The sequence below is a fragment of the Xenopus laevis genome, chromosome 5S (genome assembly GCF_017654675.1).
Source record: "Xenopus laevis strain J_2021 chromosome 5S, Xenopus_laevis_v10.1, whole genome shotgun sequence".
NCBI lineage: Eukaryota > Metazoa > Chordata > Amphibia > Anura > Pipidae > Xenopus > Xenopus laevis.
Genome location: NC_054380.1, coordinates 83,166,534 through 83,179,342, shown reverse-complemented (window position 1 = coordinate 83,179,342; position 12,809 = coordinate 83,166,534). Strand labels below are relative to the sequence as shown.

At 37.6% G+C, this 12,809-nt stretch overlaps 1 protein-coding gene across 2 annotated transcripts in view; it reads right to left on the bottom strand.

The window, feature by feature from the left end:
- Nucleotides 1-1,012: 1,012 nt before the first annotated feature.
- Nucleotides 1,013-12,809, bottom strand: part of elovl5.S (ELOVL fatty acid elongase 5 S homeolog) — a 29,746-nt gene continuing 17,949 nt past the window's right edge. For both annotated transcript variants that reach the window (NM_001096414.1, XM_041564064.1), the window contains 4 exon segments: nucleotides 1,013-2,872; nucleotides 7,737-7,871; nucleotides 10,565-10,689; nucleotides 11,648-11,819. In NM_001096414.1, coding sequence (NP_001089883.1) covers nucleotides 2,741-2,872; nucleotides 7,737-7,871; nucleotides 10,565-10,689; nucleotides 11,648-11,819 — 564 coding nt within the window. In that variant the 3' untranslated portion in view covers nucleotides 1,013-2,740.

Here is a 12,809-nt window from a genome sequence, read left to right as displayed (position 1 = left end):
CACAGATAAAAATATACAAAAGACCTCTTTCTATTAAAGAATAAGAACAAAACCTGGTTTGTACACATATGGGGCAGATTTATCAAGGGTCGAAGTGAATTCGAGGGAATTTTTGAAGTAAAAAAAATTGAAAATTCATCGTTCGATTGAGCGATTTTACTTCGACCGCAAATGGCCAAATTCGATGTAAAAAAACTTCGATATTCAAAGTATTCCAATTCGATGGTCAAATTTCGAAGCTTCGAAATTCGACCCTTGATAAATCTGCCCCATAAGGTTATCATTATATTACAAACTCCATTCTGTAAATGTTAACAAGCAGATGTCCCACAAATCTATAAGGGGGAATGCAATAAAAAAGAGAAAAACTATTTGCACAAATAAGAGTATACAGTATATTTGTATTTCTCAGTGTAATATTCTTCCTTAAACTGTTATTGCATAGCAAATTTTAATTGCACACTTTTCAGAAGTGCTAGAAGGTGTTGTAATCTTTTGGAGCAAATATCATGTTTTATTCAATTCACTGAACAAGGCACAAACAAAAAAATTTGCAAACCTTCTTCTACTGTCAGAAGTGGTCGTTAAACAGTTTCCGGGTTCACAAGTGCTATATTCTTAGCAGTTTAATATTAGTTTTGAACAATACAAAATACATTGGAAAGGCCCCTTTATCCTGTTCTTCTGGGGAGCAATGGTGTAGAACCCTGGAGTTTAGATCATATTAGAATATGTGTGGTGAGAGAGCAAACTCCACTCTTATCTTGTGTAGCCTAGGGCTGAAACAGCACAGCAGTCTATGCCATTACAGTCTTTAAAATAACTCCCATTAGTCACAACAATGGGTTAACACTATAGAGGGGTGTACTATAAAACCAAAAAGTCTGAAAAACTCTGTCTTGTTTTAATATTTACAACCTCTCTCTCTGTCAGTCATTTCCCTTCAGTAACACAGGGTGCAGTGCGTTTATGCTACAGACATATAAAAAAAACAACCAACACATACAAATACTGTCATTTTTTTTAGTTTTTAATATATTAACAGACACATTTTCTATGTGCAATGTAAATGATATTGACAGTGGAGTATGAGGCAACTCAAGAGGATAATAGAAAAACATCTGCTACTTCCTTGGCTTCAGTTAGACTCTCAGGGCAAGGATTGTGGTATGTGGTTCTGAAATATGTTGTCATCCTTTCCTGCAGTCACAGTAATATTAATCGTTTGAAAAAATGCTCAAATACGCTATTCAATGTCAGCTGGGGATGAGAACCTAGATAATATCTTCACAAGGAATGATGCAGGGCCTCCAGTAAACTTGAGAGGGTAGCAGTGCCTGGTTTAGATGTTCTGCTCCCCTTCATTCCTTGCAGATTTAGTGGCATGACTATCTTTTGGCTCATGTTGCTATTCCTTTGTGCGCATTGATGAACTTATTGTGTGTTTTAGGCCATTAGCTTCACTTGAGTGCAATTCACTTACAGTCCTTGGACACACTATGGACAATACAGAAAACTCAAATATGCTAAAGAAAAGGTTTCAAGTTAATCCCAATGTTGGCAAATTCTGCGCTGACATTTTTACAAAACATGCAGGACCATTAACTGTCTGCAGTCATTCTATCACACACACAAATAAAAATCTGCCCCTCGGGTTGAGCAATCAGATCATATCTTCCAACCTGTACGAAGCTTTGGCGACTGCTATTTACATATCAATTATTAAGGCATGTTTCTGTATACAGCTACAAATGGATGGCTATACATATACAGCTACAAATGGATGGATACCCTGCATTAGAAAATAAAGTACAGTTCTTGAAAACCATAAATTGCTATTCAGCACCTATAATATAAACTAGTAAGGCAACAGCAGTGTTATAAACTACAATAATACTTTTCTTCAATCGTCTATAGCATGAGCAACGTGAAGTCAAAATCCCTGGATCATTGACCCATTCAGTGTCAGGAGGTGCTGCAGTACTATGTGTTGCTGAGTTGAGGGGAATAAGCAACAGTTAATGTTTAGGAAACCCATAAAATAATGAGTTTTATATATGTGATGCGTGTTTAATCACCTATACTGTAATATTCCTGTTTCTTGCAGGATGGAAATGATATATAACTTCACAAATCCTGCAGAAAACATGTTGATGATCTGGCAGATCCAGAGTCATTTATAACAAGTTGTTACTCTTCTGCATGCACATGATATAGCAGCGGGCATATCTATTTACAAGCATTCCTTGATTACAGTTAATCAGCTGCTTTCAGAAAGTAAATATCCTGTGGGTGATCAGTGGGGCGGCAAAAATAAAACCTAATTCTTACTGACAAGAACAGTATGCTTCAAATATACATTGCACATAATGTAATCATATTAAAAAAAAAACGTTAGCCTTTTGGCCATAAACCAAAATATATATCTCTTGTGCTGGTGGTTTAACATTTGTTTGTGAACATAAATGTAGATTTATATTTTATTCTGGATTGATGGTAAAGAGACAGAAAATGACTGGATGTATTCGTCTAAACATTAACTGCTGCTATTTTGATACAGCCTATTTTATTGTCTCTATTTCATTTGTATCATGGCAGGGACTGTAAGACCTACATTAATCACATTATTTTTTATTAGGGAAAGTTACAGTAGCCGTGTGGGCGTCAGTGCCCAGATGATTTTTCTGCGCTTGAAATTGTTGTTTCTCTGGTGTATTGAAGTGGTGACTGAGTTTGTTTCTCAATTCTGTCTTTGTTTCCGCTGCTTCACATTGTCCTCTAAGGAAGAAAAGCTGTTTGTGTATCCGTTCACTGCACTGGCTGATCCATTCTGGTATTCTTTCCTTCGGGAAGAGGTCTTCTTGTTGTACGTCTTTAGAAAGAAGCAAATATTGGTTATTCACCAGCAATGACTAAATATGTGCAAAATATACACTCGTAAATGTAACATTATCTAATTGCTGTTAATTATAGTAGTTTTTGTATCAAAGACATAGGGGCACATTTACTTCGCTCGAGTGAAGGAATAGAATAAAAGATTTGGCTACTTCGACCATCGAATTGGCTACTTCGACCTTCGACTTCGAATCGAACGATTCGAACTAAAAAACGTTTGACTATTCGACCATTCGATAGTTGAAGTACTGTCTCTTTAAAAAAAACTACGACTAACTACTTCGCCACCTAAAACCTACCGAGCACCAATGTTAGCCTATGGAGAAGGTCCCTATAGGCTTTCCTAGCTTTTTTTGATCGAAGGAAAATCGTTCGATCGATGGATTAAAATCCTTCGAATCGTTCGATTGGAAGGATTTAATCGTTCGCTCGAGCGATTTTTCCTTCGACCGTACGAACGGAGGAAATGCGGTAAATCCTTTGACTTTGATATTCGAAGTCGAAGGATTTTACTTCGACGGTCGTTCTCACTCGCTATTGTACTTTTTGCAATAACGGTGTAACAATGTCTTTCAGACACACCATCACTGGAAACGTCATTGACTTTTTAAACTCTGCCCAGCAAAGGTTTTTACAGTTCACATTTATTCCTGTCTGATCCTTGTCCTTTTATCTGTTTTTTTTTTTTTACTGTGGCATGACACATATTAACCTTTGAATACGGAGTTATATCTCAGATTAGCAGCCATAAATCAACACAAATTGTCAGGAAGACTGAAGACACTCGAATATGACTACAAGTCATAAACAATAAAGGACATGGTTTCAATATGTGCACGCTCTCATGCACAGACTCTTCTTAGATAGACTGTTATAGAGGTTACTTGCAGGCCCGGACTTGCAATCTGTGGGTTCTGGCAAATGCCAGAGGGCTGCTATAAATTCCCATAGACAGTTACTATTTATTGGGCCTCTGTGTACTTGGAATGCCAGGGCCTATTTTGATTCCCAGTCCGGACCTGGTTACCCGCCCCATTTTTCTTCTGGCAAGCAGATCTCTGCATAGACAGGATATCAGAAAACACAAGCTAAGCCTGTTTACCTTTCACTTATTCTAGTTTGCAACTGCTGCCTATAAGTGTTTGATGACCACCCTGTTCTTTACCATCTCTGTGTTCATCTCTTATTCCAACCCAGTCAGTCTGCGGATGAGTGATATCAACCCACCTATCACAACATGTGCCCAAGTAACCAGTCTTCCTACAATGCCCCTGAGTTTACAGAACCAAGTATAGTAATAATAAACACTGTAAAAGCACAACAATTTTCAAGAGCCATATAACAAACATAGATTCCCTACATCTAATATAATGAATGTGTTTGTTGAAAAGAAACTGATTGAACTAAAGCAAGTTTAGGTAGAACAGCTTTACCTCGCTTAGCCTGGGAACTGATTAAACATGTTTTGTGATATTTATCTACATATCTCTATATATAGATACATGTAGACTACATTACATAGATGCACACTGGGACTTTAAGAGACTGATAAAGAGAAAGAACCGTTGAGAAATAAACTTTGATTTTTTTCACTTTATTTCAAATTCCCAGTGTGCCTCTATATACTAGAATGCTGTTACATGAATCAGTAGATAGCACCTGGGCATTTGCCTCCCCTTTTTGAATGCACCACTCTCTGGACTATCCTGACTCGCTGTGGAAACAACACCCCACAGTGCATATGTATAAAGTCCACAAACTTGTCTGACAAACACTGACTTGTACATTACAGAATACATTTCTCAAAGGCTGTTATCATCCTGTAAACATTTACACATAGCATATAGTCATATTAAAGGTAAACTATACTCCTTGAATAGAAGCTCAACCAAAAAACATAAGTTATCTTAATAAGCGACCTATTAAAGGGGTAGTTCACCTTCAATTAAGAATGGTTAATTCTTAGCAACTTTTAAGTTGGTTTCCATTATATATAGATATATATATATATTTACTTTTTTTATATTATTTGTCTTCTCCTTCTAACTCTTTCAAGTTTCAAATGGAGGTCTCTGACCACGGCAGCCCATAAATTAATGCTGTACTAAAAGTTAAAGGGATACTGCCGCATCCGTTAATAGTGCTGCTGCTGGAATCTGTTTTTTTAAAAGAGCAAACAGATTGTTTCTATTTTATTTTGAAATTTGGCATGGGGCTAGAAATGATGTCCATTTCCCAGGTGCCCCCAAACCATGTGACTCTCTATTGCTATACTACAAATTGGAGTGATATCACCCTATCAACAGAACAATGGGCAGCTAACTGGATAGACAGCTCCCTGACACTCTGCTGAATGATATGTTTGCATTTCTAAAAATTCTCCCAAATGGTAGATACAGTATGAAAATAGCACCCAAGCAGGAAAACCCCTGCTTTTTTCTTTCTTAGGCGCTATTCTCATGCCTACCACGACTTGGGTAGTGGTTAAATACAATGAGAAGGGGAGAAACAATAGCTGTCTCAAAGCAGTTCCATTCTGAAGTGCTGGCTCCTTCTCAAAGCTCAGAATTAGACACAAAGCAGATGGCTGCCTCCGCACTAATATTACAGCTACAAAATATACATTTTTTTGGTTCAAGAATAAAATTTTAAATGGTAGAGTGAATTATTTGTAATGTAAACAGTGTCATTTAGAAATAAAAAATAAACCATAAAAAATCATGACAGAATCCCTTTAATTCAAAGGTGAACAACCTCTTTAATTGTGAATATATATATATATATATATATATATATATTATGAATTAGGAAGAAGTGTGGTTGTAAGAGACACAGCTCTGCCCATTTATTGGCTGATGTAACCAAGCCTGTATGTGCGTGTCATTGCTTTGTGTGTGAGCACAAGGCCTCATACAAATATGTTTGCTTTGCTCACACATTTGTGATGTCATATCTACACTGAAAGAAATTCTATCTAATTAGCCTTCTAATAAATCATTACCTGTAGCCTTCAAAGATCAGCGCAACATTAGTTATTAATCTGGCATCAAACAGTTCTGCAAATTATAGCTATTTAAGGAAAAATACTGTTATTTAAGGAAATAAAATAAATAGCAGCAGAGCCGGACTGGGAGTAAAAAGCAGCCCGGGCAAAAAAAATCAAAGCAGCCCACATGAAAACACACAATGCTCTTGGTGTCCACCTCGTAGGTCTGTACGCCCTCCATGTATGAAGATAAAAATGATCCTCAAAATAACTGTAACGCTAGAGAAAAGTCGCCATTGTTCGACGCCCGAACGAAACTTTGCATTTTAGTGAATTCGAGTATTTGTAGTGCATTTGCCCCTGGCAAAGTGGCGCGATGGGTGCGAAGCTGACGCTGGCGAAAATTCGCCCGTTAGTAAATTTGCCCCATAGTCTGAAAAATTTGGGCTTTTTGGGAAGGAAGGCTGGAAAAAAACTACAATTTGTATTTTTTTATGTTTGTCCCTGATATGATTCAGAAAAATCTGGACATTGATAAATAAGGCCCATAGTGTTCTAATGTTTACATTATATAAGGTCACTAATGTCTGTCATAGGTGGAGGAGTTCCCAATTATTTTAATGGAAAGTGAGCACATGCAAACAAAAGCTTTTACCACAATAGTCAGAATGATTCATGTGACATATGCCCAAGTGTTTCCTAAACATATGTCCATACAGCATTACTCCAGTTGTTGGGGAACTACTTTACATGATTCTAATCTAAAGCAATATATAACTATAGCGGAAACTCTGCAATGTACAGAAGTTACTTATGTAGATCTGAATGGTAATTCATTTGGTGAAACACCCAGGAAAATGCACAGCAGAAGATTAAGAAAATCGCAAAGAGTTGCAGTCATAGGAAGGAATGCAAATAGCGTTAGATCTGCCTATTTGCCCGATGGCCCAAACAAGAGGAATTGAAAGTAGGAAGATCTGTCAATGCCTCCTGTACATGTTGAGAAGAAGAGGTGCCAGTAGATTAGGTTGTACTTTCTTGACAAACTGACTGAGATCTGGTGGGAATTCAGAAAAGTCTGTACAAGCTGCTTTATGAATCACCCACAGATGCAGCGATATTTGGGTGCTCAAGCCAAATTTGATTAAATGGCTAAAATATATCCTTGCATGTATGGAAATCTTTAGAAAACAATAGGACTGCACCCCTTTTAGGCACAGACAGCACAGCTCATCTTGTTGTCTTAAAACCATGTTCTTATATATACTTTAGTTATATTAATCAATATAACAGCTTCCAATAATAAGCTAGATTTAATGACACACACATCCCCCCCCCTCTCTCTCACACCCTCTACCTCTCCCCGGAGCTTCTTATTCCAAAGAACGAGGACACAAACTCTCGATTGCTGATTAGCTTCTCAACCCGTCTGCTGGAAAAATGCGGGGGCGTGGTGTCATGGCCAGTCATAGGAGGAGGGAGGAACGAAGGGGCTGCTTAGTACGTCTGTGTAGGGAGAAGCACAGTGACAGCGTGCAGTCTCTACCAGCCCGCGATAATCACTACAGTTCTTCACAAACAAGAAGCAGCCCATTTAACTGTAAATGCAGCGGCCCTTCGGGCAATTGCCCGATCCCACAGATTCCCAGTCCGGGCCTGAATAGCAGCACTGTCACAAATGTATGTGAGAAAGCAATGCGATATTGTCTATCACTTTGGCAAGTGAAACCATTCAGATTGGTCACAGGGGTATAACTGATAATTGTGATGCTGAGCCTTTTAGTCTTGAATGCATTATGATTTGAAGAAGGTAAGTCAGCAATAAAAACAATAAAAAAACTTGCATAAAATGTACCTTTAAGTAGAAATTGGTGAACAGGATGATGAGGGAGATCATGTAAGAGTTCTGGAAGTACAGCCAACCCATGGGAAATTTACAGGGCCAAATCATTGCACAGGTAGTCTGAGTCATAGTAAGGACAAACTGAGTCTGCAGGAGAGAACACACGGAAATGAGCATAGGAAGGGCACAGGCATCATTCAGTAACACATACAAAAGAATTCATTGTTTGTATATTTATGCAAGGAGGATTTGCACAGCTGTTAAAACCATTAATTAATTTATTTTAGAGAAAAAATAAAGGCTTGTGTTACTTTTAATATTTATTGTCTGTTCAAATGGAATATGGTTTATTTGCAATGTCCTTCTGAATCCAGCTAAATCTGCAGAATCACTGTGTGGGAGGTTTACTAGTGGGAAGAGGCATACTGAGCTCTTTGTCATTCCCTCTTTGTTGGGGGTTTCAGCCTTATAATAAGTAAATTCCTTTTCTTTACAGAAGGTATTTACTTGTCTCATACCATATACACAGCACTGCCTATATACCAAAATAAGAGTTTTATTTCCCTTCTCCCATAAGGTATAATGGGCAGAGACATACAAATCACTGCTTTATATCACTTTGGTAAATTATGCATCCAGAACCACTGGTTTATAGCACAGATACAGCCTAATAGTTCAGAGCCATATATCCAAACTTGCAGAGCCAATGATTATATACCCCCACTGGGTATATAATCATTGGTACATCCCGTGGCTTTTCTAATTTACTCAAGGTTTATGGGATTGTAACCTGTGACTTCTATGAGGCAGTAAAGAGCAAACAAGGGGAAATGTTGGGCATTCCTCTTTATTATTGTTAGTGGGGGTCATATATATGACAGTTGAGCAATGTGTATTTATTCATGTTTAGTTGTTTGCTAAAATGCCTTTGGTTTGCACTGTTGTACCCGTCTTTTCTTTTTTTTTCTTTTACAGTGAAATTCACATTGCACACAAATATTCGCATAAGCATAGCCACTGTGCATGTACGTTGTGCACAAATATAGCCTTGGCTGAAATTTTGAGAACATAAATTCATAATTTGCAAAATTTGTTTAGCTAATCTTTTTTTCCACCACCAAAATTTTTGCAGATTGCAATTTTGCCATAAAGACAATTGCAGTGTGAATAAAAATGAACAAATATGCTTGTACATTAGATACACCAATCTTGTGCAGCTTTATAAATAAGTGCAGGGCAAATATACTCACTGTGAATCATTCTGCTCTGCACAAATTTTACAAATGAGCCCAGTGAGTTGTTATTACATACTGTAACCCACCCCGGCAATGTACAGCAAGTCGTTTGTCTCAATCCACCACATTATATAACTTCCACATTATTCTGGCACCGTTGTGACAGCTTTGTGCAATAAACATAGAATCTCTGCCAACAAAGTTGAATTACAGGCATAATTATGCCTTACTTTTTTATTGCAAGATGTTACTAACCGACTGCTGCTTGTTACAAAAAGCCTTAGGTTATATATTAAGAAATACTTATACACCAGGATTCCTTGCCTCTCTTTTTTTGCACCAACATTGTTTAATGCAAGTGTTACTAAATGTACACCTTCAGCACATTCCACATACCATGTCAATTTATCTAAGAATATGTATCTTTTATTTGTCCATGGTGAAATAGCAGAATAATCACAGAATAATAAACAATAAAAAGCTTGGCAGGTTTTAGGTTCAGGAGCTCACTCAATGTTTCAGTAACTGAATGCTTAAGCCCAGAGACTCGAGCATTAGGGCTCTTACACACAGCTGCTTTTTTCTGTGCTCCCCTGCGTTTTTTTCTGTTCAGCTGCAGGGGAGCGCAGGAGTAAACGCACTCAATTATTGTGATACTCACAAAGACGCATGTAAGCACCAAACGCAGGTTAGGACGCAGCATGTTGCATTTTACCTGCGTTCAGCGCATACATGCATCTGTGCGAGTACAGCCCTCTTCACAGCTCCCCTGCTGCTGAACGGAAGAAAGTGCAACGCAGGGAAGCGCAGGAAAAAACGGCTGTGTGTAGGAGCCCTTAATAAATCAGCCCCTAAAGTTTCTACTCAATTTGTTACACACAACTGAAAATCTTTTGTCACAACTATCCAATTAAACTGCATACATGTTTACAATGGCTAATTACCATGAATAATTTATGTGAGATGCTCACAAGTCACCAAATAAACTCTTCTGAATATCTGTGCAAATAAATCAATGAGAACAAACCTTTAGTTATAAAGAAGTGTACTTCAGGAACAACTTTACAGCAAAGAAGACATAGTCCTGTGGCCCTATTTCTGGTGCCACCTCTGCTCAAAGGCTGCAACAGCTTCTTTGTTTGTCAAATAAGTGACCTCTACGTGTAAACACTGGACAGCACTGTCCTAAATGTAACTTTAATAGAAGTCAGTACACTATGGGTGTGTGTGCACAGGAACGCATTTTGATTGGTCTAGTGTGAGTGATTTATTCACCTGCTGTCAATATGTATAAAGATATTTAGTCCTATGGAAACATAGACAAACATATTTTCTGCAGAGTTGTGTCCTATTCAGGCTAAATAGTACTAACTATAAAAATGAATAAAATAAAGATGAAACTGGCTATTATATTGCAAGATACAAATGGCTTTATGAATACAGATACCTTTCTGTGGTTTCAGTTTGATATAAAACAAATACTTGATTCCCACACTCATTCTCATCTTTATTCTTTATTCTCATACTGTTTACTGGAAAATTGTACATAATGCTTAAATGGCAGCTTGTACAGTGTGCCAGGGAAATGATAAATGGAAGTCTTACCAGCTGGCACTGTGTGATGTATTTCTTCCACCACAGATATGGGCGAATGGCAGGAATAGCCGAGAGTCCATAGTAGGAGTACATCAGCACATGAATAAAGCTGTTGAGAGTAGCACCAAAGAAGGCTAGGGGGAGCAGAAAACAAATAAATAGTTACAGCACATCAATGGAAAGCACAGAAAATACATTAATTCACTCTTACACATTGGCCAAAGTTATCTGCATGGTTATACCTATCTGAGTTTCTATTGAGCCTTACAGATGCAGAATGAAGTGTAAACAGCAGTGTAGGACCCCGCACACCCTATAGGAAATTGAGAGACGCCTGGTGCACGATGGTAGAGGCTCGGCAACCTCACGGCAGGATACAAGTCAGCGACATCCAAAGGCACACAGGTCTACAGGAATTCTTCCAAAAATTCTTTATTTACGGATTGCAAATGCAACGTTTCGGGGAACAAAAATCCCCTTTGTCAAATCCCCTTTGGCAGAATGAAGTGTGCCAGTGAGGCAGAGACAGACTCTGCAGTGTTCTAGGCCCCATAAGGTAAAACCCAATTATAAAATAGCAGCTTCTGATCTGGTTATTTAGAGAGGAAATATATCATACTGCAGTGTTTAAGACTAACCAGTCATAAAAGTAGCCTGTTAAATTGCAACACATCAATCTCATATTTATGGTAATGGTGACCACATTCTAATTGCAAAACAAATTTTTTTACCATGCTAACTGATACCTTCTGAGATACCATAGATGTCAAAGTTAAGTGTACATTCTGATGTTTGGCATGTGAATAATAGTTTTTTGTTTTTTTTTTACAAAATGACAAAAATCTAAATGTTCAATTCTTATATTATGATTCTTTTTAAGAGTCACGATGAAGACTAGTCACAAGTTCTCGACATGACAAATGGGCATGTTTGACAAATGTGCCCCTTAGTGTTGGCCCTTAGTATTTACACATTGCCATCATTTCTAGTGTTGTCCATTTAACCAAGGGCCTTTCTTTCTGGTTATAGTCAGTCTCCCGTTTAGCAATAGCAACTGAACAGTGACTTCTCCACTCTCCTTTATTTACTTACAGTGCCCGCAGGGTACCCAGTTCATGACAAACCACCAAATGTTGAGCATGGATGCATGGTGGTAGACATGCAGGACTGTGATCTGGTGGTTGTTCTTCCGCAGTATGAAAAAAAAAGTGTCCATAAATTCAATGAGTTTAGAAAAGTAGTACCACCACAGGACCCGAATTATCTGCAAAATGAATTAATGTGATTATTTTATAGGTTTGAAGAGACACAATGTTTTTGTTCCTAGATACAACAGCAAACAAATGATACTTAATGTATTTGATTGTATTAAAACTTGTATCACTGGAACAGAATCTGCCACACATGAAAGGGAATGTAATAAAAGTCTCAGTCTGCCAACATTGAGCATTGGGCAAGTAGCGTACTGGTCACATGACTGAAATCTAGTATTGCACGGTTTCACTGCCCAATCATTTCATTCATTTTGTAGTTACCTGGTTGACTGTGGAAAATGAGTAAAAGTTACTATAATTATTATGATCCAGATCCACCCATCTACCCAAATTCAATTACATCTACCCTAATTTATGTTTGTGAGTCAAAAGCAAGGAAACTAGACTGTACTCTACTAGGACATAGACTGACATGAGTAATTATATATTCTCTGTAAAGCACTGAAAAATAGGGAAATGCTTATTAAATTAGTAATAATCATATTTCTTGTTTCGTTTTCTTATTACTGAGCTAGGCATCTGGAATAGAAATGCAGGTCATAACATGAAGATTTAAGTCATTCCATGGATGATTCATTCTAACTATTGCTTTGGTTGTTTGGATGTGTTTAGACAAGGTTTTTGGTAAGTAGTTGAATTCACAGGAGGAAACTGATACTTTAGTTTATGAAAACTGTTCAACTATTTAAAGGCAACATTTCATACTAAAAGTGCAATTGTTTTGTATATTAACCAAAGCTCAATGCTTTATGAAAACCTATATTTAATCAGATCCAATTAGGTTTGTACAAAAGTGTACTTCTCCACAATGGGAAACCCTATAAAAAAGACATACTTGCATGAAAATGGACTAATATATTTGCAGATCTAAAGTCTGGAGATATCTGAAGTTTTGGGGCAGACACTGGAGGTTCTGTACAGAGTGCAACTGTGCTCTCTACACAGGCAAATATACTCCAATATGCCCCAGTGTGTACACT